Genomic DNA, 27,701 nt, shown 5'->3' on the forward strand with positions numbered 1-27,701 from the left:
TGATTTTAATTGTCTCCATCCTGTCTTCTCTATCGGATGTAACAAATATGGTTTAGGATTTTCTGTAACTATTGCTTTATTCAGTCTTCTGAGGGACATCTAGTAATTAGAAACAGGATGAGAAATGGTACCTAGGATTATTTCTGGGTTTGGTATTGAATCACATGTACTTTACTGTGTAACAAAAGCCTCAATTTTAGCGGATAAAATTCCCAATTCATTTACACCTCAAATCTGCAGGTGAGCGATGTCAGCCAAACAAAGCTGGGAGGCTGGTCAGGCTGGTGCTGTATTCATCTCTATCTGGTTACCTGCTGTGTTAACTGTGTGGGGTTGGACTGAGATGGCCTCAGCTGGGAAGCTTGTCCCTCTGGCTGGTTCCTTTCGTGGACATGAGGACAGAGGAGAAACTGAAATACAGGTGCTTAGGTCGCTCAGGATGGACACGCCACTCCTGACTTGTGGTACTGGATGGGACAAAGCACAAGGCCAGGCCCAGTTCAGGAGCTCAAAAGTCCCACTGCAGAGAAGAGTCTAGAAGGGGAAAGCTGGCCACTTGTGTAAAGTGTCTTAATTACAGGTAACACTAACACTTGTAAAAAAAAAAAAAAAAAAAAAAAAAGAGAGACAAAGGAAGGTGAAGAGAGAGGACTGGAACCTAGCTGAAATTATACAAGAACCTTACCAAGAAATAATGATACCTGAATTTAAAAACTGAAAATTATCTCTATGAGTTTGAGACCAGCCTGGACTACAACAAGCAAGTTCCAGGACAGCCAGGGCTGTTACACAGATAAAACAAACAAACAGAAAACCTCAAGATTAGAAACACTCAAAAATATCCAAAATATTTAGTATGCCAACATGATGCCACAAAAGGAAAATTATACAGTTCATGCATAAAAATATTTAAAATGTTGTATAAACCAGGTGTGATGACACGTGACTAATCGCAGCACGTAGAAGGGGAAACAAGATCGTGAGTTTGAAATTAGGTTGCTCTGTCTTGTGAGACTGCCTCAAAAGGTTTGTGTGAAATTACCTCTGGGCTATGTGTGTAAGGTATAGACAGAAGGTGCATAAATTTCATGTTCAGGCATGTGTCTCATCTCTAAAATATGTAAATGCACATGTTCTAGAATCTGAAAAAAAAATCTGAAGCACATTTGATGTCAAGCATTTTGGACAAGGAACACTTGCCATTCTTGTCCTGGCAGAGTCGCTGTGTGGGGTTCTGTGCTCTGCTATGGGAAGACACATGCTCAATGTGGGAGGACCTTCTGCCCAACGTATTCCATTGCTTCATTAATTTTTTTTCCTAGATCTGAGGAGAGAAGGGTCACTTTCTCCAGTCAACTCACAAAAGATCACCTTGCTGCTGCAGTCCCCGGCGGTCAAGTTCATCACCAATCCCGAGTTCTTCACTGTGCTGCATGCCAACTACGTGAGTGCTCTGGAAACGGAGACAGGATGGACCGGCTTTCTGAAAACCCAAAACAAGCTTATGTAGTCGTTTACTAAGATAAAGGGGCTAGAATTTTACTCTGGGAGCTCAGGAACAAAAAAAGGAAGGATTTTTAATTATTTCCTCTTTTGAGATTATAATATAATTACATCATTTATCCTTTCTCTTTCTTTACCCTCCCACATGCCCTTCCTTTTTCTTTTGTAAATGCATGGTCTCCTGTGGGGTGGGGAGTATATGCATGTGTGTGTGTGCAACTCAGACATGTCTTTTCCATGTGAGTCACCCAGTAAATAAGGCGGGGGGTAGAAAATCTCTTGCCTTTCTAAGGCTTTCATCAGGATCATATCAGTGACAATTCCTTGCAAACAAATGCGTGTTGCTTTATTGATCTTAAATCTTTTAAAAAACAAGAGTATAGAGTGTCCAAATGTTCTTTATCCTTAACCATTTTATAAGATCAACTGCATTTAAAAAACATTTAGACAGCTTTTTCTTAGATAATAACTAGATTAGCTTGTGATATACTTCAAGAATTTGATATTAACTATGATTTCATTTTACATACATGCTCTTTTCTAAAATTTTTTGAGGCATTTTCCATAAAACAATGGCATCATATAATAGTATTCATTAATTCTTTTATTTCACAAACTTTTTTTTTTTAATTCGTGCACAAGCCTAGAGAACTGGAACTACAGAAACAGGTTAAGGAGAAACCTAAATACTGGTAGATGTCTGTTTTGTGGAGACAAAATGTCTTTGACAGTCTAATGATGTGCAACAAAGTCCAAACTGAGAGAGGGCAAAGTGCCTGGGAGACATGAGGCAGGAGGCAAGGTCGGAACTGAGTCTCGCGAGTTGAAAGGGAATGGGGCAAAGGATCAGTGTGTTAGGAAGGATGTAGTGGTCCAGATTACAACGTGGCTACACTGTGGATGGCAGATGTGGAAGAAACGCTGAGGACCCAGCAGCCTAGCAAACCGCAAAGGTGCCCATCCTACTCTCCTGGCAACAGGGGTTCCTGGTGCTCTGGGAGCCCATCTCTAATGACTCGGTAGTTTGATGAAGCATTTCTCTGGCGGAATCTCAGAGAAGTGCTGAGAGCTCCAAGACTAAAAGTTGATTCCACCAATCAAGTAAAGGATGCCAAGGGAATGGGGAGAAATGGCTTAGCTCAGAGGAATTGTTTGAGAAATCATTCAATGGTGCTTGGATCTCCAAAGGCCAACTGGTGAACAATAGATGAAGACCCAAGGAATACTGAGTGGTTTCTGTTTGGGGGAAGGGAATTAGTAGGGTTTTCTGAGGCAGGGGTGCAACACTTTGGTGCAATGGTAAAGGCTGTGGCTGGGAAAAGAGGAAATAAATGTGTTTAGTTAGAGCAAATCCCCAGTGAGTAGTGGGGAATCACACAGGGTGACAAGTATGTCAGACACTGAAGCCTCTGCATTATATTCTGGGCTTCCTGTGGGCCTTAGGGCTGCGGGACCCACTGGACTAACCTTCTCTAGCCTCCTACTGTGTTCTTTCCTCACAATATATGTGTGCAGAGGCACATCTGAGTACTCACATGCCCCTCCCAACACCATCTAGATAGCTTGATGATTTGGAGGCAGTCCCAGAGATATACTGAAGGGAACGAGACTTCTGCTGTGGGTACACAAATATCTATGTAGCAGCATAAAATTATAATTTGACTAATGTAGGAACTCCTAAAACAGCCTTCTTTTCTTCTCATTCCCTCATCTAAAGATGTTATATAAGATTCACTAGAATGATAGGCTTCTGAAGACCACCTTTAATTATGATAAATTATCATCATGTGTTAAATAGATAAAAGGATCAAAAGCATAGCTCTGTAGATATAGAGTGAGGCCTGGGAAAGCCAAGGATGGCTGACACTAGAAAGAAGATCTCTGGAGATCAGGAAGAATTGGCCGGCCAAATAGGCCCATGTGTGTCAAATGCACATTTCCACATTGAGCGCTATGCCTGCTTTTAAAGTCTGCATTTTTAGCTCACACAAATCACCACCAAGCTGGACTCTTATTAGATCATGTTAGAGCCCTCAGTGTGTTTACTCTATGTTTCCTAATTTCACATCTTCCTCGTTCATTTTCCCCAAACCATCTCAGAGTGCCTACCGGGTCTTCACAAGTAGCACTTGCTTGAAGCACATGATTTTGAAGGTCCGACGAGATGCTCGCAATTTTGAACGCTACCAGCATAACCGGGACCTGGTGAATTTCATCAACATGTTTGCAGACACAAGACTGGAACTGCCTCGGGGTTGGGAGATCAAAACCGATCATCAGGGAAAGGTGAGGACAATCAGTGTGTAGGACTTTCGCCAAACACTCTGGCTCACCAATGCAGATGTGGAAGAAAGGGAGGGGAAGACTATGGAGAAGGATGCTTACATGTCTCGGAGGTTTAATATTAGCCCCAGAGGAAAACGCAGATAGTGACTGTTGACATCAGGTTTCTTACTCATTCCACAGTTCATGGACACTGCATTAAGAGATATTTAGCTTCTGAACTGCTTCCTTTTAGAAGCCAAAGTGTACCATTGCTCTCCAGGGAAATAACATACTACTTGGTTGAGGATTGCTGTCTATCCTCTTTACATCTTTAAATTTTCCATTGAGTGCTTTTGTTCAATGGCCCATGTCTTAGTTACTTTACTATAACCAAGCCAACTTATACAAGGGAAGTGTTTAATTTGGGGCTTATGGTTTCAGAAGATTAAAACCCATGATAATCATGGCAGGGAATGTGGTAGTTGTGCATGGTGCTGGAACAGGAGTTGAGAGTTCACATCCTAAGACAAGATAAACACGGGGAACATCACAAGTCTTTTGAAACCTCAAAGCCTGTCCCCAGTAACACACCTCCTCCAAGGCCATACCTCCTAATACTTCTGTCCTTGTCACTGTTCTATTGCCGTGAAGACACCATGACCAAGCAACTCACATAAAGGAAAGAATTTAATTGGGGGCTTGTTTACAGTGTGATGTGCTTGGTCTGTTATTGTCACAGCAGAGAGCGTTGTAGCACGGAGCATGGAGGCAGGCAGCAGGCAGGTGCTCGAGGAGTAGCTAAGAGTTAGGTCCTGATCTGTGGGCTGGGAGAGAGACTGAGCCTGGCATGGGCTTTTGAAACCTCAAAGGCCATCCCCGGTGACACACTTTCTCCAACAAGGCCACACCTACTCCAACAAAATAATACCTCCTAGTCCTTCTAATCCTTCCTTGAATCCAGACCTAGAACTCTCAGCTACCTCTACAGCCCCATGCCTGCCTGCACATTACCATCTTTCTGCCTTGATGATAATGGACTAAACCTCTGAAACATAATCCAGCCCCAGTTAAATGTTTTCCTTTATAAACATTGCTGTGGTCATGGTGTCTCTTCACAGCAATAAAACTCTAAGACATAAGTTGGTGCCAGGGACTGGGGTATTGCTATGATAGTCCTGACTGTACTTTTGTTTGGAAAACTATAGACTTTGGGACTTTGGATTTGGCGAGAAGTTGGATGCTTTATGTGGGGTTTAATGGGCCCTACTAGTAGGAGCATGGAAGACAGTGGTGCTGAGACTGATCTGAATTGTGGGGGCCTAGCTCAAGAGGTTTTGGAGAAGAATATTAATATTTGGCCTGGAGACTATTCTTGTGATATTTTGACAAAGAATATTAATGCTTTCTAACCTTGTCCAAACTTTTGACAGTTTTTGTTTTCTCTTTTTGTGAAGAATGAGATGGAATTTCCATTGGAACTGCACTGAATAGGCAAGAAGATTTTATTTTAAAAAATGGTCATTTTCACTGCATTTATTCTATCAATAAATGAGTATGGGATGCCTTTTTATTAATTAATTAATTAAATTTTCCAGCATGATCATAGCTTCCCCTCCTTCTCTTCAGTCACTCCACAAAACCTCTCCTCTCCACACACCCCCATCCACTCCTCCTCCTTTAAGGCCCATGTAGCAGCAGGAAGGTCCAGCCTCTCTGATGAACTGAACCCCAAGCAGCCATTAAAAACTTATTTATTTGACATCATGAAATCTGCAGACAAATGGATGGAACTAGAAAAAAAAATCCTGAGTGAGGTAACCTAGACCCAGAAAGACAAACATGGTATGTTCTCACTCATAAGTGGATTGAATATTAAAAGAAAAACAAAGGATAACTGGACTACAATCCATAGCTCCAGAGAATTGGGAGTGTAGGGCTGGGGGAGGAGTAGAAGGGGAAAAGAGAGGAAGGAAGCAAAGTGGGAAAATACATAGCTCAATGGAAACAATAAAAAAATATGTAGCAATGTGGAGACAGAGAAATTCTCAGAGAGGGAATATTACTTTTGTTCCTGCCATTTTGCTGGACATTTATATCAGCTGTAAGAGTTTTGGATGAGTCATTCATGTCTCTTATATCTGTGACTAAGGATTCTTTGACTTCTTATCCTATTTTTATCCCTTTTGCTTTCTTCTTATGTATTATTTTAGTAAAACTTCAAACATTGTATTTATTGAGTGGGGCAGAAAATCTGTACACCCTTGTCTTTTTCCTGGTCTTAGTGGGAATGCTTTTTTCTTCACTTAGCACAATGTTGGTTATAAGAGTGTATAATGGCTGGTTTTTATGTCCACTTGACCCAAGCTAGGGTCATCTGGGAGAAGGAAACTTAATTGAGAAAATGATGCCTTATGATCATGTAAGCAAGTCTGTAGGACATTTTCTTGATGGGTAATTTATGTGTAAGGACACAGATCACAGTGGGGAGTACCAACAACCCTGCGCTGGTGGTCCTGGGTCCTTTAAGAAAGCAGGCTTAGCAAGCCATGAGGAGAAAGTCAGTAGGCAGCACTCCTCCCTGGCCTCTGCTTCAGTTCCTGCCTCCAGGTTCCTGTCCTAAGTTCCTGTTCTGAATTCACTTGGTAATGGAGTGTGATCCAAAAGTGGAAAGCTGAAGTAAACCCTTCCTCCTGAAGTCTCTTTGGTTCTGGTCTCTTATCACACCAAAAAAAAACCAAAGACAGGTTGCCAATCTAGCCTTTATTACGTTGAGGTATGTTCCTCTATCCTTAACTCTGTGACTCATAATGATGGATTTTCTCAAAGGGTTCTTTTATATTTATTGTTGAGATGACCATGTGATTTCTTTCTTTGAGTTCATTTATGTGGTGAATTTGGAGGTTTGGCTTATTTAAATTCAACAATTTCTGCAACTTTGGAATGAAGTCAGTTTTATTGTTTTCTAGAAGACCCAGGTTCAGTTTCCAGCATCCATGTCAGAGGTTACCAGCAACCTGTAACTCCAGCCCCAGGGATCCGCTTTTGTGTTTCATGCACACTTGTGTCATGAAGATACACACCCAACTGTTTTAAAGCTATCTATTAATAACAATAGAAACTACTGTTGAATGCCCATGTCTTTTTCCTCATCTAATTTTAAAGATGAGTGTCAGGTAGGTTTGAAATGATAGAAAAGAGAAAGAGTCAAAAGTAAGTATGATGACTGTGATGGCCAGTGTTAATTGTCATCTTGACAGAATTGAGAAGCACCCAAGAGATGGCCTTTGAACGCACCTGTGCAGGGTTTTCTTGATTACATTAATTGAGGTGGGAAGAACTACCCCCAGGCATAACACTGTTCCCTGGCTGAGATCCTAGAGTATATGGATGGAGAGAAGGAACTGGGGAGCAACACGGATTCATTTGCTTTCTGGCTCCTGATCGTGGATGCAGCTGCTTCAAGCTTCTGCTGCCTTGACTTCCCCATCACCATCAATTTATCCTCTAATTGTCAGAATAAACCCTTTCTCCCTTAAATTGCTTGTGTCCAAGTATTTTATCATAGCCATAGGAGACAAAACTAAGACACTGGGTCCAATAAGAGCCTTAGTGTATCAACTCCCATCTCTCACAGCGCACTGTCTTATTGTCCATCTGCAGTCTTTCTTTGTGGACCACAACAGCCGAGCTACCACTTTCATTGATCCCCGAATCCCTCTTCAGAATGGCCGCCTTCCCAGTCATCTGACCCATCGACAGCACCTCCAGAGGCTCCGGAGTTACAGTGCTGGAGAGGTAAGTTCTCTATGCCCTGAATCACTGTTCCCAAATCTTTGCTCTTCTCTGGGGCCAGAAAAAAATTTTCTTGGTTTTCATGATCTAGGGTTGTCCGTCCTATGAGGGGTAAAAGCATATGCATATTTTTGCAATGGAAGAATGAACCACCATTGTGGGGTGCCCATTCAGTTACCTATATATCTCTCAGGCTGCCCCCTTCTGTTCCTTCCTCTGCCCAAATCACCCTTACTTTACACCCTTACCTGGTGTAAAGGAAACTTACATCAAGAGATTTCTTTATATACATCAAAAGAATCCTATTGTCATCTGATTACCTGCAAATGCTACTAAAAGAGCAAAGTTGCTGATATTCAGCATATGACTGACTTAAAATTTTACCTCTCCGTAAGACCCCAGAGAGAACTTCAATAATATGACCTCGTGATCGAGGGTACGACTTGCATTGCTTGTGAAACATATTGATATGTCAGAATAGCTGTGACGCAGTTCAGTTAATAACTGTCCTCTTCATCATCCAAGAATTATCTGGAAGGGTATTAACTTGCACCTTTCTGTTATCTAATTCATCTAATCCAAGAGAGCTCTACTTAGCACATTTTCAAACCTCACCCGTCTAGTCTCCTTATCTCTCTCTTCTGGTAGCTTTGCCCTGACATGGGAGAAGTCAAGATATGTAGCAGGTAGAAGCTAGAAGGCAAAGAATATCTGATACATATTCCAAAGTGGAAAATCTATACTGTCTTGGTCTCTTGTATTTGGTTTTTGAAGCAGGGTTTCTCTGTGTAACAGCCCTGGCTGTCTCGGAACTCGCTCTGTAGACCAGGCAGGCCTTGAGCTCACTAATACCCACCTGCCTCTGCCTCCCAAGTGCTGTGATTAAAGGCGTGTGCCACCACTGCCCAGCGCCTCTTATCCCTACTTCCATTTCCAGACATTTAGGATTACAGCCATGCACCACCATGTTGGGCTTTAAGATCTTAAGGAACAACATAAATATAGACTCATGCTAGAGTAAAATCATTATCATGTTTTAGCACTTAGGGAATTTATTAACTTTCAAAATTGATCTGTATTTCAATTAACCATCATAAGTATGGATATTAAGCTAAGTAAAGATATTTATCACAGGAGGTTTTGTCAAAATTTCCAACACAAACCAAGATACCGGATGCTGTCTGACAGTGGGGTTTGGTATAAATTAGCACCTTACAGTCAAATATTAGCTAAAATCCCAATTCTCTCTCCCACAATTGAAAATTTTGGATAAATTTACTTTCTTTGAAACCTTAGATGTTATATGTATAAAGTTGTGTGATCAAAATACAATGTGGAAAGAATCCAGAGCAGTGATTGGAATAATAGATTGCTAAGCCAAGAGGGCTATTGGAGAACGGTCAGTATTACCGAAAGAGCAAGTACAACCCATGTTTGCTATTGAAGTTCAATACCAAATCTCTGAAAAGAAAATCATAGACCTAGATTTCTACTAGTGCTTATAGAGAGTTTATTTCTCTATTTATGGCCATTGCATTGATGACATTTGACACAATAACTTTTACAGAGCATAATACAACATTCCCCTTACTCAATTTTTAATACTTGCTTGGCTTTCATCACTTTAAGGACTGTAACTTTATTTTCTGAATCTAGGTGATGCCAAGACGTTTTAAATATTCATGCAGGCAAAAAAAAATGGTTTTAAAGGAAAATCCATAATTGATGACAGACTTTCAATCTCACACTTTTATTTTAAATTAGGCCTCAGAAGTCTCTAGAAACAGAGGAGCATCATTGTTGGCCAGGCCAGGACACAGCCTAATAGCTGCCATTCGAAGTCAGCATCAACATGAGTCATTGCCACTGGGTATGTATCCTAAGTCACTGCACCTCTAGCAACCCAATTGCTGTCCCTACCGTGAGCCTTTTTAGTAGCCCTGCATTTTCTTTCTCTTATTTTTTTCTTTTGAATCAGATTCTCACTGTGTGCATTTAGCTTTTCTGGCACTTACTGTGTAGACTAGGCTATCCAAAAACAAACAAGATTCGCCTGACTGTCCAGTGCACCAGCATGCCTGGCCTCCTCTCTTTCATGACACTTCCCAGCTTTTTACTCTCTTCCTCCTCATCTCAATCAGTTCATTTTCTAGATCCTCACGCCTTTCTTCATTGTTTATTCAATAGTCAGTTAAATTCAGAAATACAGGATTTAAGCGAAACAATTGATTCATTTTCTTGTTGGTGTAAGCAAGGTTTGCTTTGTTTGTTTCTTTACTGTTGCTATACTAATGATTATATGTAGAAGATTATATATGCTAGGCAAATACCCTTCTATTAAGCCATATCTCCATATTTTAATTTTTGTGGCATAGCCTCACGAAGTTGCTAAGGCTGGACTTCCTCCATAGACCAGGCAGGCATTGAATCATCATGACCTCTCTGCCTTAGATGTCACAGTAGAACTTTGCCACTTCACCCAACTACATGTAGGTGTGGGTTTTTAATATAGTGATTTTAATTTATATTTAGAAAGTTTAAACATGTATACAACGTGCTTTGATCATGATCTACCCACCACTCTCCCCTCCAACTCCTTTCAATCCCTCCTCCTGTTTAACCCACTCTGTCCAATTAGTGCTGCCCGTACACACATGGGTATGGGGCCATCTGCTGGAGAATGCACACCCTCAAAGGACACACCACTGAAAAATTCGACTCTCCATCTCCTACCAGTCATCAACTGCTAACAAGTTGTAGGTGGCCGCATATTTGTTCCCAGCCACCCAGAGTCCCAAAATAATCACACATAAACTATATTCTTTAAATCACTGGACAATCACTTAAGCATATTTCTTGGTAGTTCTTATACCTTTGGTAAACCCATTTCTATTACTTTATATTTTACCATGAGGCTTGTGGCCTACTGGCAAAGTTCCAGCTGGAAGCTTGTGTCTTTCCCCTCTGGTGGCGACATGGCATATCACTGACTCTGCCTTCTTTCTCCCAGCATTCAGTTTAGTCCTCCCCATACCACCTAGCTCTACTCTGCCCTATCAAAGGCCAAGCCAGGTTATTTATTCATTAACCAATTAAAGCAACACATATACACAAGGACTTCCCACACCAATAACTCTTCAGTTTGTGACAGGACCTCATGAGCCCCTCCCTGTACATGCTGGGATATTGACTGGCATGTAGCAACTGCAGCTGCTTTGAGTTCCTAAGTCCAACAGCCCTGTCATATCCAGGAGACGTTGTTTTGTCTTCTCTTCCCCAACCTCCTTACTCTTAGAATCTTTCTGCCCCATTTTCTGTGATGTATTATGATCCTTGAGTGGAGGGATGTGTTACAAATGTCTCATTTAGGACTGAGTGATATACAGTTGCCTAGCCTCTGCATTCTGACCAGCTGTGAGTCTCTGTACTAAGCACCATCCATAGCCAAAAAGAAGCTTCTCTGATGCAGAGTGGGAACTGCACTCCTCTGTGAGTAAAAAGATAAATAGTAAAAGGGCAATGTGATGCTATGCCTACCTATCAACATACCAATGGTTCTCCCCAGGCCTGTGACCTCCCCAGCCACGTTCTTCATCAGTTTTAGAAGGTCAGACTAGAGTTCCCTCCTGTAGAACATGTCCTAAATCCATTTTATAACATGGTTGACAGCCTCTGTTATATTCATGCCACTACTGCACCAGTGGGAATTCTTGGTTGACAGCTGCATAAGATTGTTGCTCTGTGCACTCTTTAATCTATGCCTCCCTTTCCATGTATGTATGAGGAGAGCTAGCGCAGTCATCAATTCTTTTCAGCAAAATGAGGTGAGAAAATCTGAATAATGTGTATTTTCATCCTTGTGGCTGGAAAATCCACACACAGCCATGGTAGCAATTGCAAAACACTCAGAAAAGGATTTTTTTTTGAACTCACAAAGGATCTTCTGTCATGTTAACTTTGGAAAAGAACCATGAAGGCTAGAATAAATACAGACGTCTTCACAGGAGAGCTGTTCTTATCTTCATCTTCCCTCCAAATGTGGATGAAGTAACACCCTGCACACTCCTGGGACTTCCAGATCACTGCTCAGACTGATCTCTTTTCACTTATCTTTTAAGATAATAATGCATTTGTCCCATTTTTGTGCAAGAGCTAGGGTGAAGTGGGCATTTTATTGTCACCTAGCTCAGCCATTGTTCTGCTTTTTTCTCTGTTTCAGCATATAATGACAAGATTGTGGCATTTCTTCGCCAGCCAAACATTTTTGAAATGCTACAAGAACGTCAGCCAAGCTTGGCAAGAAACCACACACTCAGGTAGGGTTCATTTCCCATCCCTAGAACACTTGGTCCTTCCAGTCTTTTTCCAGGTTGAAAAGCAACACCGTGGAGGCGCATGGCACCTTCCATTGCTGCATAGAAGGTTTAAGCTGAGACCTGAAAAGGAAGGGTCCAGGGTTCTGGAAAATTTCTCAGAGAAGGTAGCCCTATCCCATTACATAGTGTTAAAATTATTTCTACTGATTCAGAGGAAAACAGAGAGGGAACAACATAGTTTTCATGAAAGATTAGTTATATAAAGCACTATCTAAATTATTTTTGTTTTGAAATATAATTGCTTAATGATAAAAAAACAACTAGGTGACAACCTTCAAAAATAAACAAACACGAAGTATTATATGTATGCTAACTACTTAAATCCTAGTATATATGTCATTTTTAAAATTTTTATTTTTGAGATTATAATTATATCATTTCCCTCTTTCCTTTCCTCCCTCCAGACCCTCTACTATACCCTTCTTGCTCTTGTTCAGACCTATGGCCTTATTTTTTTTTTTTATTATTTGCTGTTACATACATCATATGTATATACATGTATATTTATAAATACATAAACACAGCCTGTTCAGCCTGTATGATGTTACTTGTATGTATCTTCAGGACTGACAATTTAGAATCGTATAACTAATTTCTGTGTCCTCCCCTGGGGAATACTATTGCTCCTGCTCTCAGCATTCCCTAGTTGCCTGTAGCTCTTCGTCTAGGGTTGGGGCATTGGTGTCATTCTGGTTCAGTTCATATTTAGGCACTTATGTTGGTGAGACCTCATGAGTGTGGCTTCTAACATTCCTAGGAGACAAGACTACATGTTCCTCTGGCTTCTACAATCTTTCCATCCATGCTTCCACAATGATCCCTGAGCCTTAGTTGCCAGGAGTTGTGTTGTAGATGTATCAGTTGGGACTGGGCTCTAAAACTCTGCATTTTGACTGGTCATGATTTTTTTGTAATAGTTTCTACCTGCTGCAAAGAGAAGTTGCTTTGATAAGAGATGAGGACTATGCTTATCTGTGGGTATAAAGGCAAATATTTATAATGCAATTAGAGATTATACTGGTTTAATAAGGTGGCAACTCTAGGTTCTCCTCCAAAATCTGGCTTGCTGAACCCTGAGTAGATGGCTGTGCTCCAGTCATATATACATGGGATGACAATTGATTTAAAGAGAGGACAAGAACTTGAAAGAGAGCAAGGGCTACACGGGAGGGTTTGAGACAAGACAGGGAAGGTGAAAATGATATAATTATTTTATAATCTCAAATAATAATCATAATAATTTTTAAATTTTGGATATGAGATCAAGCCAAGAGTATTGGTGCTCCAGTAGTAACTAGCCAACCTTTCTAATAATCAACCACAAATGTCATTGTACTTGCAAATAGCAACTAAATACGCATTTCAGCGTTTTTTATTAAAATTGCAGTGTTCTCTCTCAGGAGCTCTATGATCTAGGTTTCAAAGGACTTAAAGCTGTTTATTCACGCATTGTTGTTCTGCAGTTGGCACTGTTAGACTCACAAATTGGGGGTTATTTTAGGAAAAACCTTCTGTCTCACTGAGTAGAACAAAGAGTGAAGCATATGGCAACAACCTCTTCATAAACAATACAAGGTAGAAAGTTAAGTTAGATCACAGTCAGCATTAATAGTAAAAATAAATGAACCAGTCATATTTTACAGTACACAGACTCTGTTTGTGAGCCGAGTTCATTCAAGATCAGATGATCTTCCTACAGCTTGCTGGTTTTCTCCTGCTGTTGCACAGATAGGGGAAATCCCACAGCGTGGAAATCCCGCTCTAGGTCTGTGTTTTTCCAATCTGTTAAAATGTTAATGAATCACTTGAAGCTCTTGTCAGAAGGCAGATTTAGATTCGTGGCTGAACTTCCAATATTGGTTCTTACTTTTAAAAGTTGTGTGTTGTAGAAATAAAAATTGTAAATACATATTTATATCCCAGTTTTTGTGCATTATAGGCATTTTAGGTAGATAGTTAATAGCATGATTCCTTATGGCTTTTTCAGGCATCTCACTGTTATTTTACCCTCTCTGAATTCTTCTTCCTCCCTATTCCCTGATTAGAGCTGCTTTCTCTTTCCCATTTCCCCCATCATATCTTTTGTACCATTTTCCTCTGTCTGTTGCTCATCCCAGCCCAGAAATAGTCCCTTTTTACTTTCCTGGTTTCTGCAGTTACTCCAGGATATGTACTCACATCTAAAGATTTGGTGCTCATAACCTCAAATGAGAGAGAACATCAGACATTTGTCTTTCAGGCACCGGGTTGCTTCATTCAATATGGTCTTTTCCAGTTCCAATCATTTACCTGAAATTTTCATGGTCTCATTTTCATTATTCATTCATCAGCTGAATGACATTAGGCTGTTTTCATTTTATAGCTACTGTGAATAAGCAGAAATGAACATGACTGAACCTGAGGAGTAAGGTGTCCAGCACTTTAGGCATATGCGAAGGCATGGTATAACTGGGTCAAAGAGTGGATTTATTTTTAGCTTTCTGAGAATTCTCCACATGAGTTCCAGAGTGGCTGGACCAATCTACAATTCACAAACAGAGGGTAGGAGTGCCCTTTCCCCCATGGCCTCTCTATCATTTACTGTCAGGTGTTTTCTTGATCTATGCCATTCTGACTGGGGCAAAATGAAATCTCAAAGTTGTTTTGATTTTCATTTCCCTAATTGCTAGGATAGTGAACATTTTTAGAGTTATTTCTTGTCCTTTACCTTTATCCTATATCCTTTATCTTTATTCTATATCCTATACCCATTTACTTTATCTTTACCCTATTTCCTTTATGTTCTTTATCCTTTATCTTATAATCCTTTATCCTATATCCTTTATCTCATATGCTATATCCTTTATCTGTTATCTTTATCTCATATCCTATATCCTTTATCTTTATCCTTTGTCCTATATCATCATCCTATGGGTCTGTAGGCTGAAGATGGATGCCCACGTTACAGAAGAACGTTAGGTGACTGTTGAAGCAGCAAGATGTCTCTGTTAATTATAGGGTTTTGGAAGTTGCTTACAATGCACTTCCTGTTTACTTAGATAATATTATGTTGGCATACAAAAGAGTTCCACAATAGCCCAGAATGGAGCATAACAAATGTTTATTTAACTGGGGATAAACTCACAGAAAGAGTAGTGATCTGCAGTTCTCTACGTGTGCTGGGAACTGGAACCAAATCCAGCAGCCAAGAGTTCTGCGCACACTTTTTGTCTGCATTTATAGTATATTAAATCATGCCCCAAGTGGGCCATTATCTTAAAGGCTATTGGCTGAAGGAGTTCCCACAACAATATTGTATCGTTCTGGGGTCTTTGATGGAGTTGAAGATAGACAGTTATAGCTATAGTTTTCCTTAGTTATGATAAAAGATAAATTATGAAACTTTAGACTCACAAAGAAATATTTTAACTACAATTCTTGTTTGATACCTGTTTTGTTATCTGTAATTTTACTATGTTAAAGTTAAAAACCTTCCTTTCTATTTAGACAGAAAAGGGGAGATGATATGGGATTCCCCTCTGTATGCTATGAATATGTTTTATTACCATTGTTTAATAAAAAAGCTACTTTGGCCTATGGCAGGGCAGAATATAGTTAGGCAGGAAAACTAAACTGAACATAGGGAGAAAGATGGCTTCTGAAGGAGAAAGATGCCAGAACCTTACTGATAAGTCATAGCCTAGTGGCAATACACAGATTAATAAATAGAAATGAGTTAATTTAAGATGTAAGAGCTACCTAGGAATATGCCTAAGCTGTTGGCCAAACAGTGTTGTAATTAATATAGTTTTGTGTGATTGTTTGGGTCTGGGTGGCCAGGAAAGGAACAAGCAGTCTCTGTTTTATACTTGTCCTTTTTCTTTATCTCATATCCTTTATCCTTTATCTTATATCTTTTTTCTTTTGAAAAATTCTTTGTTCATGTCCCAGGCCCATTTTTAAATGGGTCATTTGATTTTTTTTGCCTGTTTAAGTACTTTACATATTCTAGTATTGATCTTCTGTAAGTATATAGCAGTCAAAGCTTCTCTCCAACTCTATGGGCTTCCTCTTACCACAATGATTGTCCCAACACGATTTCCCTCGTTGAGCAGGTCTCAAGTCCAATTATACATCTTCTGCTTACCACCAAGGTATGAGCGCTCCATGACCTTAGGATTATCATGCCATGCTGGTCCTTGTTGTAGTTCAGAGGCATCACAACTGGGTAGAACTGTTAGTTGCCTTTCTCCTTTGAAAGCTTTGGTGGTGATTTCTGGTACCATGAAAGCTATTGCTCAGGAAGGAAGCTTTCAGGTCAGATCTGTCTCAGGGCCCTGGGGTTCACATTTCAGAAGAACATGTGGTGTCTCTAGCAAATGGGCTTACCTTCCGCCTCTGCAGGACAACCAAGGGCAGTAGCACTTACCTGTGTTTTGGGGAATCTCTTGACAATCCGGACCAGCAACTCAAAAGAGGGCTTCTATGCCTGGTTTGATGGTCTTTGGCTCTCAGAGGAGCATTGCAGCCTAAATGAGAAAATTTCCATTTAAATTATATATGAATGTTTATGCACTGACTTACTTATATCTATTAAATGTGATTTTAAGTAGATAGTTAAGAAGATAGGCTTCTTTCACTCCCTGAAAAGTTTATAGACCAGCCTGTTTTATTTTCCAAGTCCCAGTTAGAGAAGCCACTGTGAACACCCCTAGGTTCTGCTTATAGCAATTACTGCACTGATACTTTACCTCTATTGAGGTTGGATGTTGGGAGCAGTGAGACCCCAGATCCTGAATTTCTTGTCAACAACTTGTTTTCCCCTGATCTGAGTGCCTACAGCTGCTCTGAGCACGAGCCCCCCAGGCGTTCCTGATGGCAGCAGAGTGGTTTCTGGTGGGTTTGGCTGGGGCGTGGCTATCTCTATATAATTTGCCCCTGAACACAATAAAGGGGGCATTCTTGGGGCTTTGGTATTAGTGTCAAAAGGTCTGCGTGTCCGTCTGTCTCTGTATGCGTATTCTCAACCTCCAGCCCCTTTCCCGAAGCTTGCGAACTGGTGTCTAGCGCTTAGAGCACAGACCGGGGCCGCAGTGCGCGGCAGTTGGATCCCAAGGCATCGTCCTCTGTTCAGCAACAGTTTGTGCATTTTAGTAGAAACCCCTTACCTTAAAGAATCTCCATTCTACAATTCTAGTTAAAGAAAAAAAGTCTTCAATTTGAGAGGGAGTGGAGATGCATAGGAGCCACTGGAGGGGGAGAGAGGGTGGTGGAAATGATATAAGGACCGTGCTCATAAATTAACTTCTCAAAAAAATAAAGACGTGAAATTGAAAGCTTAAGTAAATGCATATATATATATGGAGTCACTGTCAGGAAGAAAGCAATGGCAGTATTCCCTACTGGGGTAAACTAAATGAAGGGTAAATAAAGTCTCTTTGATTTCTATTTTAATTACACATGTGCCTTATTTTATATCAAAATAAAATTTTAAATTAAAAGTTAAATATTTAAAAATAAAATCAGCTCTTAATTTTTGTCAAATTTAACTGCAAAAGGCAAACTTTAACTTATTCAGAGCACACATATATGGAACGAGCAGTGGTGTTGGTATTATCAGGGAAGCAAATTGAAAGTCAATGTGAGCAAAATAAATACTTCCTACCTATAGACTTACTTGAAATAATTTTCCAGATTAGAGCTGGAAATCAGAATGGGTAAGCTGTAACTAAAGAAAGATAGATTGAGGTCTATGTTTTCACTAAATCTGGATGCCCTTGTAGTTCTAAAGGCTTGGTTCTCTCTGTTCTCAGCATGGCATTATACACTTTGTATCAGGCACAAGATTTCTCTTCAGACAGCTTCCCCTTGTCCTCCTGTGGCTCCCAATGTGCCTTAAGCCAAGAGCTGTCTTTTCACAACCTCCTCGGCCTTACTCCATTCTTGTCTATCTCAACCAGACTCTGACTTTACTTGGCCTCCTCAACTTCTGACTCTTGTGTGAATCTCAGAAAAGCCACCCAAAGCTTCCCGAAAATTCAGATGACCTTTGAGCACTATGAAATGCACTGGGGGAAGTTGTTAGTCATTTTGCAAAAAGGGATTAAAAAATAAATCTGAAATTATTTATGTATTCCTTGGCTTTTCAGTTGCTATGTATTTCTCATTTTCTTTTCAAATTTGGTTCTAGGGAGAAAATCCATTATATTCGGACAGAGGGTAACCATGGGCTGGAGAAATTGTCCTGTGATGCTGATCTGGTCATTTTGCTGAGGTAAGGGGTTGGACCTGAGACCTTGGAAAGCTACCGTAGAGGAGGGGTGGGGAGGTTGGGAAAGCGTTTGGCACCCTAAAAAGGATGAGAACCAAACACTTTCCACTTGTTCTAGATCTCAGAAGTAGAGCTTCTGTCCATGATTGACAGTCTTAACAATCCTTGCTGTGCATCCTTATCTCTGGACGCAGAGCCAGACAGAGCACTGGGGCTGTAAAGTTCTTGATGGAGACTTTATGATGAGGCTAATAGATTCAAGAACCGGAGAATTTGCAAGTGGGAATGCTAACTGCTCTTCTACAATCTGTGCATACTTTCTCATGGGACAGACAACTAACTTTCCTCTTTTTAACCTTCATAGTCTCTTTGAAGAAGAGATCATGTCCTATGTTCCCCTGCAATCTGCCTTCCACCCTGGGTATAGCTTCTCTCCTCGCTGTTCCCCCTGCTCCTCACCTCAGAACTCCCCAGGTAACTTGAAATTCCGGCCTGGTGTCATCTAAGTGCTCGTGTGTGTTTTCACCAACTGAAAGGGAATTCAAGATAAGACAGCTGTGTGTGTGTGTGTGTGTTCTCTTCTGTGTTTCTGTGTGTGTTCTCTCTTCATCCCGTTCAGTTTTCTCATCAACAATACACTCTAAATTAGGTGTTGACAAACTGCTGGCTGTTTTTATGATTGCCCCAAGCTACAGTGGGACTTGTTCATGTTTCTAGATAACTGAGAAAGGAAATGAGATAGAGCTGAATTAGTCAGCCCAAGCTAGCCTCAAGCTCATGACTATCTTGTTCCAGCTCCAGGATACTGAGATTGCAGGGGTGTTCCATCATGCCCAAGTGAAGCACTAAAATCAAACCTCATTATTTCTAAGTAATGATTCTAGGAATCTTCCCACGCTTGTTCATGTGAGAGCGAGCACGGGTAGGCGGGGGGGGGGGGGGGGGGGGGGGGGGGGGGGGGGGGGGGGGGGGGGGGGGGGGGGGGGGGACAGAGTGTACGGGTGGTGTGTCCAGACCGAGGCCGCAACGACGTTCTGGGATGCACAGGAGAGAACTGCAGGATGCACCTAGGATCCATTTGGTTCTGAATTAACTTTTGGTAGTTGTGTGTTCAGAAAACTTCTCCACAGCTTCCATATTCAGTTACACGGTTTATTAAATGTTGATCTAATATGAACCCCTAAGTGCTTGAGTCCTCGTGTCTCAGCATGTTTCTTTTCTTCCAGCATCGGTGGCAATGTAGAGGCATGGAAAATGCACATGCCGAGGGCCTCTTGCCTCATGCTGCCTCTAGTCTTCTTATGGCAGCTTACAAAAAAAACCTTGTATTTAGTTCATTTTATGTTAATACTCTCAAATTACTCAAATACTAAGTGAGTCAAGGTAATTTCCATGGAGGTGCTTTTAATAGAACTTAACACGACTTAAATAATTTCAGAGGAAGATAAAAACATTCCCATCAGAATCCATTTTCTATTTTCCTACATTACTGCAGTTTATTATAGAAGCAACTGAGAGTGGCGGCAATGAGAGCGGCTCCTTAGATGCCCGCAAAGGCTAGGACCCTGCTTCAGGGGGCACTTGCTCTACTCTCTCTGCACGTTTGTTCTCGGACGAGAAAGACGACCATGGACTGTCTGCTTCTCTCTACAGGTTTACAGAGAGCCAGCGCCAGAGCCCCTTCACCATACCGAAGGGATTTTGAAGCTAAGCTACGCAATTTCTACCGAAAACTGGAAGCCAAAGGATTTGGTCAGGGCCCGGGTAAAATTAAGTGAGTATCTAGTATTTGGTCCTAAATTAAGGGAATAGCCTTTCTTATCTATTCACTTTTTGCATCATTGAATATTATATATATATATATATATATATATATATATATATTAACACTTAATGGCCTGAAAGAGAGGAATAGGAAAATTAGAAAGTTGGAAGAGAAAAAGGAAAAGTGTTCAGGTACTTGGGAGAAAGGAAAAAGACAGGAAAGGGGAGGAAAAAATGAAAAGAACTATAAACATAAGACAAACAGGTACATGAGATCAACAATAGACCTTTACAGAAAACAAAGACCCTTAAACTCAGATAAAATGCTCTATTTCCATTCATGTAAGAGTAACTGAACCAGGCAGTGGTAGTGCACGCCTTTAATCCCAGCACTCGGGAGGCAGAGGCAGATGGATCTTTGTTAGTTTAAGGCCAGCCTGTTCTACAGAGCATGTTCCAGGACAGCCAGGACTATTATAAAAAGAAACCTTGTCTTGGAAAACCAATAATAATATAATCAAGGCAAATTTTAATTCATTTCTCGCATTTGTGAATGCTTAGCAACTTTGCAAGGAATTCCAAGTAGGTGTTACCTGAACCCTGGGTTTGTTATTTTAGCTAAAAAGCTGAGCTCAAACTTAAAATCCTAATTGAAGACACCTTCTAACCTAAGAGACAGGATACCAATTGACAGAAAAACATTTTTAAATGCAGTTGAGAATGTCCAAAGATAAGCATCCATATGCTCATATATTCTTTGTGTGCCAGTAATTTGAGTGTATCAAACCCAGTACTAGACTAATAGAACCTCTCCCTTGTTCACTCCTCTCTCATTAGAGAAGCCAATGAGTGAAGCCGTACTAATGAGCACCCACGGCTCACATACAACAGTGCTCAGCACCCACTTCAATGCTTCTGTTCACCAATACCTTTTATTCTCAGGCTCATTATCCGCCGAGACCACTTGCTGGAGGGGACCTTCAACCAGGTGATGGCATACTCCCGGAAGGAGCTCCAGAGAAACAAGCTCTACATCACCTTTGTTGGAGAAGAGGGGTGAGGCACCGGGAGCTTCACACAGAGAGATCAGTGTGGGGAAATCAAATCCCAGGAGTGAGGGGTAATTTCTCTCGGGAAAGAATAGAGTAGCTATGAACACTTGCCTAAAGTAACTCAGAGCGTATCTTATCAGTAAGCTTTTTTCTCTTCCCAGGCATTGTCAAGCCTTGCTCTTTAAAGAAAAAAAAAAGAAAGAAAATAAAAAGGAAAAAGGGTTATTGCCATGTCCCAGAGTCTGAGATCCTATGGCCAAAGTATAGTACAAATTAAAATCCTGAAATGCTGGACATTTGCTTTGTAGGTGGAGTAAATTCCTGAGGGGAGGGTGAACCTCTTCCTTCCAGAATGGATATATCAAATTATATGCCAAAGTTTTTGTGTGCTTTTTGTGACTTTATGAATCACCTAAGTGTGTGATGTAGCTACCTAAAAGGCAAGGGAAGATGCACTTATAAGGTTGTATGCATACACACATAAAAACATACACACAACACACACATACACACAAACGAAAACATATACTTTTGCAGGAAATTTTTCCTATGCTTCACAGTAAGACCTTGTTTGCAATGGGCCAGCAGTGTGTTTTGTCCTATAGATATTTGATGACCAAAAGGGGGACGTTTGAAGACAACTATCACAAGAGTTTATTCATAGACATTTGCTTAAAAATATCCCAAACCATGGCCAGGCAGTGGCACCCCACACCTTTAATCCCAGCACTTGGGAGGCAGTGGCAGATGGATCTCTGTGAGTTCAAGGCCAGCCTGGTCTACAGAGCAAGTTCCAGAACAGCCAGGACTACATAGAGAAACCTTGTCTCAAGAAACGAACAAACAAAAAAACAAAAACAATGACTACACCTTCATTTTCTACTACAAATTGACACCTCCTCTTGGAGTTCGCTATAAAGAGGGGAGACTGCTCTCTGCTTCTCGGGCCCCATACCTGAAAGACCTTTGCTAGGATCTGGATAAGAAACTGTCACAAAGGTGAACTTCCTGGACCTGTGTTTCCTTTGCAGCCTGGACTACAGTGGCCCTTCTCGAGAGTTCTTCTTCCTTTTGTCTCAGGAGCTCTTCAACCCTTACTATGGACTCTTTGAGTATTCTGCAAACGACACTTACACGGTGCAGATCAGCCCCATGTCGGCGTTTGTAGAAAACTATCTCGAATGGTAAGCTCCCTAATCTTGACTCTTTTGTGGTTAAAAATTGCTTAGTCAAAAGTTAGCGGCATTTCTCTCCAGTAACTGATATGGAGCAGTTAGCCAGGAATGGTTGGATCATAAGAATAAAAAACAGCTATAGAGCCGGGCAGTGGTGGCACACACCTTTAATCGCAGCACTTGGGAGGCAGAGGCAGGAGGATCTCTGTGAGTTCGAGGCCAGCCTGGTCTACAAAGGGAATTCCAGGACAGGCTCCAAAGCTACAGAGAAACCCTGTCTTGAAAAACCAAAAAAAAAAAAAAAGCTATAGAGAACATAAGATAAATTACCAAAGGCATTGATGTTATAACAACTGTCAATTGGTATAAAATAGCCTAATTGTCTACTTAAAATACTCCTATAAGGCATAGATTTCAAAGATTAAGAATGTCAGTGAAATCACAGATGTGTCGCTGAATGCTTCCCAGAGCTATTCATGTCCCTTACACATACAAACTCACAGCAACTCTGGCTAGCTGTCCAAGACCTGCGTAGAATAAACTGACCAGAAATTCCGGCATGGAGGTGGGATGTATTCCTAAGGCCTCACCAAACTGAGTAGCTGTTGGTGGTTGATGATGGCAATGGGAAGAAGCGGCACTTTTCTAGAAAGTGTTGCCCCTGGCAGGATGCCTGAGCCAGTGCATAACCCCACAGCCATGTGCATATGGACTTGGTGGCTGTGTGTGTGTGTGTGTGTGCATGTGTGCATGCGTGCTTGTCAACAATTAATAAAAAAGAGGCCATGGATTTGAAAGAAAGTGGGGAGGGGATATTATGTGGGAGAGTTTGGAGGGAGAAGAAAGGGAAGGGGGAAATGATGCAATAATACTTAAGTCCTCTTATTTTTCTTTTTAAAATTATTATCCTTTTTTGAGATTATGAGCTAGAAGAAGAGATAGCCTAGAAGGAGGAAGTATGGGGCACCTATGATTAAGATGCGCTGTATACGTTTATGAATTTCAAAGTATAAAAATAAAATAAACTAGTTTAACAACAACACGAAGATGGGAATGAGCCACAGTCCTCTGGTGAGGACCCCTTTGGGGCTGACCTAGTCCACCGGAAAAGCCGCTGGGTGGAGAGCCACATGTGGACTTGAGACTTGTCTTGAGTAAAGATGTCAGTATCGTCTCACCAATGACTGGGAGGCCAGGGCAGATGCATGAACACCTGGCAAAGAAGTTGCCTCAAAACCAGGCACACTGTCTTCAGAGTTTGCAAATACTCCATTATCTTCAGGAATACAAACACAAAAATCAGCTACAAAATCAGCTTCTGACAAATTCTAAGGATTCAAACCCATTTGGAAGAGTCACCTAACTGGGCCTCACTAGGGACAGACACTCCTAAGCCATAGTGGCGGCTGTATCTATAGATACGCCACCTACCTCCTCTGGAGCCAGAAAAGGCCATGGTTAGGTGAGAACCTAATTAGAAAGAAAACAGGTGTACCCCAGTTTTGGAGTTAGGGGCAGAAAGAGCAAAGCCTTCATAGCACAGGACGGTAGACCAGGCAGACAGGAAACTCCATAGAGCAGCCAAATTGAGGGCAAGCTACAGGTAGCCTTGCAACTCAGCCAAGCAGTTCTCTAGAAAACAAGTTGCTTCAACAAAGATTGAAATTAGTAAGGGCCTTTATATCTGTAGGTGGCAGGGTCTCCACGACCGGTTCTTCCTAGCAATCACATTGTTCTTTGATGGTGTAGCTGGCAATATTGAATAACAATGGTCGGTCAGGTTCCCTGTCATCACATTGTGATTGCATGGAACTGTCTCCCACTGTCTTTGAATACTAACGGCCGTCTGTGATTGATAGTCAAGCCTCCACCTCCAGCATGGAATGACATTAGAAAATATCTAAACAAACACATTGTTCAGAGAGACGGGTTTCTGTTTTCTTGGGTCTAGATTCTCTTTGGGTCTAACTTGGGTTTTATATTTCAGATTCCTCAATTTCCCTTCCTCAGCATTTCCTCTTCTTAAATAAGTAACAGTAGTCTGATCTTGGAACACAGAAAGTTTTGTTTAGGACATCCAAACCACATGACCGTTGTTTATGGTAAAAAATATGAAGAAGAATTGATGTCTCCTTATATCATCAATGGGCAGATTCATTGAGCTGTTTAAGATGAATACTATACAGAACTCATTGAACCGGGTGAAGGGATGCCCTGTGGTACAGCACATATTTTAGGACATGTGATGCCCTTGGTTCAACCTCGATTCCCATAAATAAAGCTTCAATAAAAATACAAATTTAAAAAATAGTACAAATGAAGATTCTTAGTAATGTAAATTCCTACTGACTCTTACACTTCCCTGCCTTATCTGTGTTGCAGGTTCAGATTTAGTGGTCGTATCCTGGGACTGGCTCTGATCCATCAGTATCTCCTGGATGCTTTCTTTACAAGGCCCTTCTACAAGGGACTCCTGAAGCTGTAAGTGTCCTGTAGGATGATTCTGCCCAGGCTTTCTGCAGGACGACAGCGCCGACCTTTCTTATGTCTCTGGCCTTTTTGCTAATTTGGCTCCAACCATTTCTAATAAGTTTCCATCTATTTCTTGTTCTGAGTGCCTATACATTTTCCATACCTTGTAGTGTAATAAAATGACATTGGGAGACTTTATGTAGGTATAAGAAATTACTCTATTGCCGGGCGGTGGTGGTGCACGCCTTTAATCCCAGCACTCGGGAGGCAGAGGCAGGTGGATCTCTGGGAGTTCAAGGCCAGCCCAGTCTACAAGAGCTAGTTCCAGGACAGGCACCAAAGCTACAGAGAAACCTTGTCTCGAAAATCCAAAAAAAAGAAAGAAAGAAAGAAAGAAAGAAAGAAAGAAAGAAAGAAAGAAAGAAAGAAAGAAGAAAGAAAGAAAGTGTTGAAATAGGAGCGGCGGCGGGGCTGCGTCCCCAACACCCTGCCGCTTGGCTAGCTCATGCCCGAAATAACAACACACAAACTGTGTTCATTTAAGAACTGCTTGGCCCATGAACTCTAGCCCTTACAGGCTAATTCTTGCACCTGGACTAGCCCATTTCTAATGATGTGTGTAAGCACCCCAAGGTGCGCTTACCGGGAAGATTCTAGCCTAAGTCCATCGTGGGTTGCAGCTGCCTGGGAGAGCAGAGCATGGCAGCTGTCCGGTCCCTCTGGAAGCAGTGCAGAGTCTGACCTCACTTCCTCTTCCGCCCAGAATTCTATTCTGTTTCCTCCTCCCATCTATGTTCTAAGCTATGAGGCCAAGCAGTTGGTTTATTACTTAACCAATGAAATCAACAGATTGATATATGACACTCCCACATCAAGAAAGAAAGAAAGAAAGAAAGAAAGAAAGAAAGAAAGAAAGAAAGAAAGAAAGAAAGAAAAGAAAGGGGGCTGGAGAGATGGCTCAGAGGTTAAGAGCGTTGCCTGCTCTTCCAAAGGTCCTGAGTTCAATTCCCAGCAACCACATGGTGACTCACAACCATCTGTAATGAAGTCTGGCACCCTCTTCTGGTCTGCAGGCATACAAGCAGACAGAATACTGTATATAATAAAATATTTAAAAAAAAGAAAAGAAAAGAAAAGAAAGAAAGAAAGAAAGAAAGAAAGAAAGAAAGAAGAGGAAAAGAAATTACTCTATTAACTAAACTGTATAATGGACATTAGTTCATTTATATAGAAATGGTAACATTGTGAATATTGTATTACATTGTTGAGTAGAACTGACTTGTTTTTTAGTTACCTATGAGTCAATAATTATTTCATTTTTTATTATTGAAACTTTAGTAGTTTCTTTTCTAAGGGAAACTATTGAATAAGTTAAAACTATTGAATTACTGCTTCGTCAATGTACTCAGAATTATCAAGTAATTATGAAACCGATTGTGTTTTATTGAAAATAAGCATAATCAGGTTTGGAATGAGGTCCGGAAGACCTTTGTTCACTCATTTTCTTGCTGCCTTTGACTCTCCCAGGCCCTGTGATTTGAGCGACCTAGAATATTTAGATGAGGAATTCCACCAAAGTCTGCAGTGGATGAAGGACAATAACATCACAGATATTCTCGATCTCACCTTCACTGTTAATGAAGAAGTTTTTGGACAGGTTTGTGTGATGTGGACTTGGAAAAGACATTTTGTTGTTTGCTATGGTTAAAGCTAAAAAAAAAAAAGCTTAGCCATCTTAGAAGGTTTTAAGTGCACACTGCAGCGCTCTTAAGTGCATTCCCATGGTTTGGCATCCAATCTCTAGAAATTCTTGCAAAACTGAAACTCTACCGATTAAACCATACCCTTTAATTCCTCCCACCCCCTAACTCCTGGGAAATACCAGATAATTTCTATTTTATGATTTTGACTCTAGATAGTTTAAACAAGTATCTGTTTCTGTCATCCTGGTGGTTATTGTGACTAATGTTGCTGATGACATTAATGACCAGAGATCTGGTTTGCCCCATACTTCCCAGTCCTTTTGTATCGCATGTGCTCATATAAGCAATTTCAGGTATAGGAGTGTTGAGTCATACTTTAATGGGATTTTATTTTTAAATTAGGTAACAAGAATCTCACTGGTTCAAACCAATGTCCTCTGCAAGAGCAGCAAGTGCTCTCACCTGCTGAGCCCCCTCCCCAGCCCCAGGACTTTTTTTTTGAACAGCACTGCCAGAGCTCTTCCTTCCTTCCATGACTTTGATGGTCCTACAACATGATATGGCTCTACCCTATGCAGGGGTTTTGAAAATCAAATATAACCATGGATCATTAAACAATCCAAATATACCATAAGATACAAGGTATCTTCAAAACTATGTAATAGTTCTTTTACTACATCCACTTAGTCCTCCAGTATGCATAGGTCTCAATACTGCATAACAAGAAATTTCCCATGTATTTGCTGCAAGAATTTACTAATATAATATTAAATCTGTTGGCCAAATGGGTGGGAGACCCATTCAAATTTCATACTAAGTCATAAAACACCAATAGAGAACACTGCTAACAGCAAAGGATGGGTTAATGATATCTAAACTGATAAAACATTTCTGAGATATATTTTTCAGAGAAAAAGATAATGAATAACAGAGTATATGCTGTATATGTATATGTTATGTATATATTTATGTGTGTATATTAGCTTAGAAAAACATATGGAGTATATTTTTATATCTCTAGTACATGAAAAGCAGCAGACAGAGCCTAGCTCCCGGTTGATGAGTTTGCCTTTTGAGGCATGAGCGCATGCTGAGTGGAGACGGCTCTGCTCCTTCGTGGTCTGCTTCCTGGCCATGTTTGCAGCCAGCTCAGAGAAACAAACCTTTCTACCTGCTTCTGCTTTTCTTCTTCTCATTGGGTGCCCAAGGAAGGGCTTGCCGGGGCTTGCCGCGTAACAGCCGCAATCTGCTGCCCTAATTGAGATTCAGAGACATCGAATACCTGGCCGTAGTGTTGAGAGTATAGCTCTTCTAAGATATTTTAAAATGGGGTTCCAACAACGAAAACT

General features: G+C 40.9%; 1 protein-coding gene across 4 annotated transcripts in view; it reads left to right on the forward strand.

Moving 5' to 3' along the window:
* Hecw1 (HECT, C2 and WW domain containing E3 ubiquitin protein ligase 1) overlaps window positions 1-27,701 on the forward strand; it is a 235,625-nt gene that overhangs the window by 193,790 nt on the left and 14,134 nt on the right. For all 4 annotated transcript variants that reach the window (XM_050142743.1, XM_050142745.1, XM_050142744.1 and 1 more), the window contains 12 exons: window positions 1,323-1,444; window positions 3,604-3,789; window positions 7,429-7,563; window positions 9,325-9,430; window positions 11,780-11,876; window positions 18,106-18,189; window positions 18,551-18,660; window positions 19,840-19,960; window positions 20,893-21,006; window positions 22,034-22,186; window positions 24,560-24,658; window positions 26,177-26,306. In XM_050142743.1, the coding sequence (XP_049998700.1) occupies window positions 1,323-1,444; window positions 3,604-3,789; window positions 7,429-7,563; window positions 9,325-9,430; window positions 11,780-11,876; window positions 18,106-18,189; window positions 18,551-18,660; window positions 19,840-19,960; window positions 20,893-21,006; window positions 22,034-22,186; window positions 24,560-24,658; window positions 26,177-26,306 (1,457 nt within the window). The remainder of the gene's footprint in view (window positions 1-1,322; window positions 1,445-3,603; window positions 3,790-7,428; window positions 7,564-9,324; window positions 9,431-11,779; window positions 11,877-18,105; window positions 18,190-18,550; window positions 18,661-19,839; window positions 19,961-20,892; window positions 21,007-22,033; window positions 22,187-24,559; window positions 24,659-26,176; window positions 26,307-27,701) is intronic.

The sequence above is a fragment of the Alexandromys fortis genome, unplaced genomic scaffold (assembly GCF_014885135.2).
Source record: "Alexandromys fortis isolate MF-2015 unplaced genomic scaffold, M_Fortis_MF-2015_v1.1 scaffold_5, whole genome shotgun sequence".
Lineage (NCBI taxonomy): Eukaryota > Metazoa > Chordata > Mammalia > Rodentia > Cricetidae > Alexandromys > Alexandromys fortis.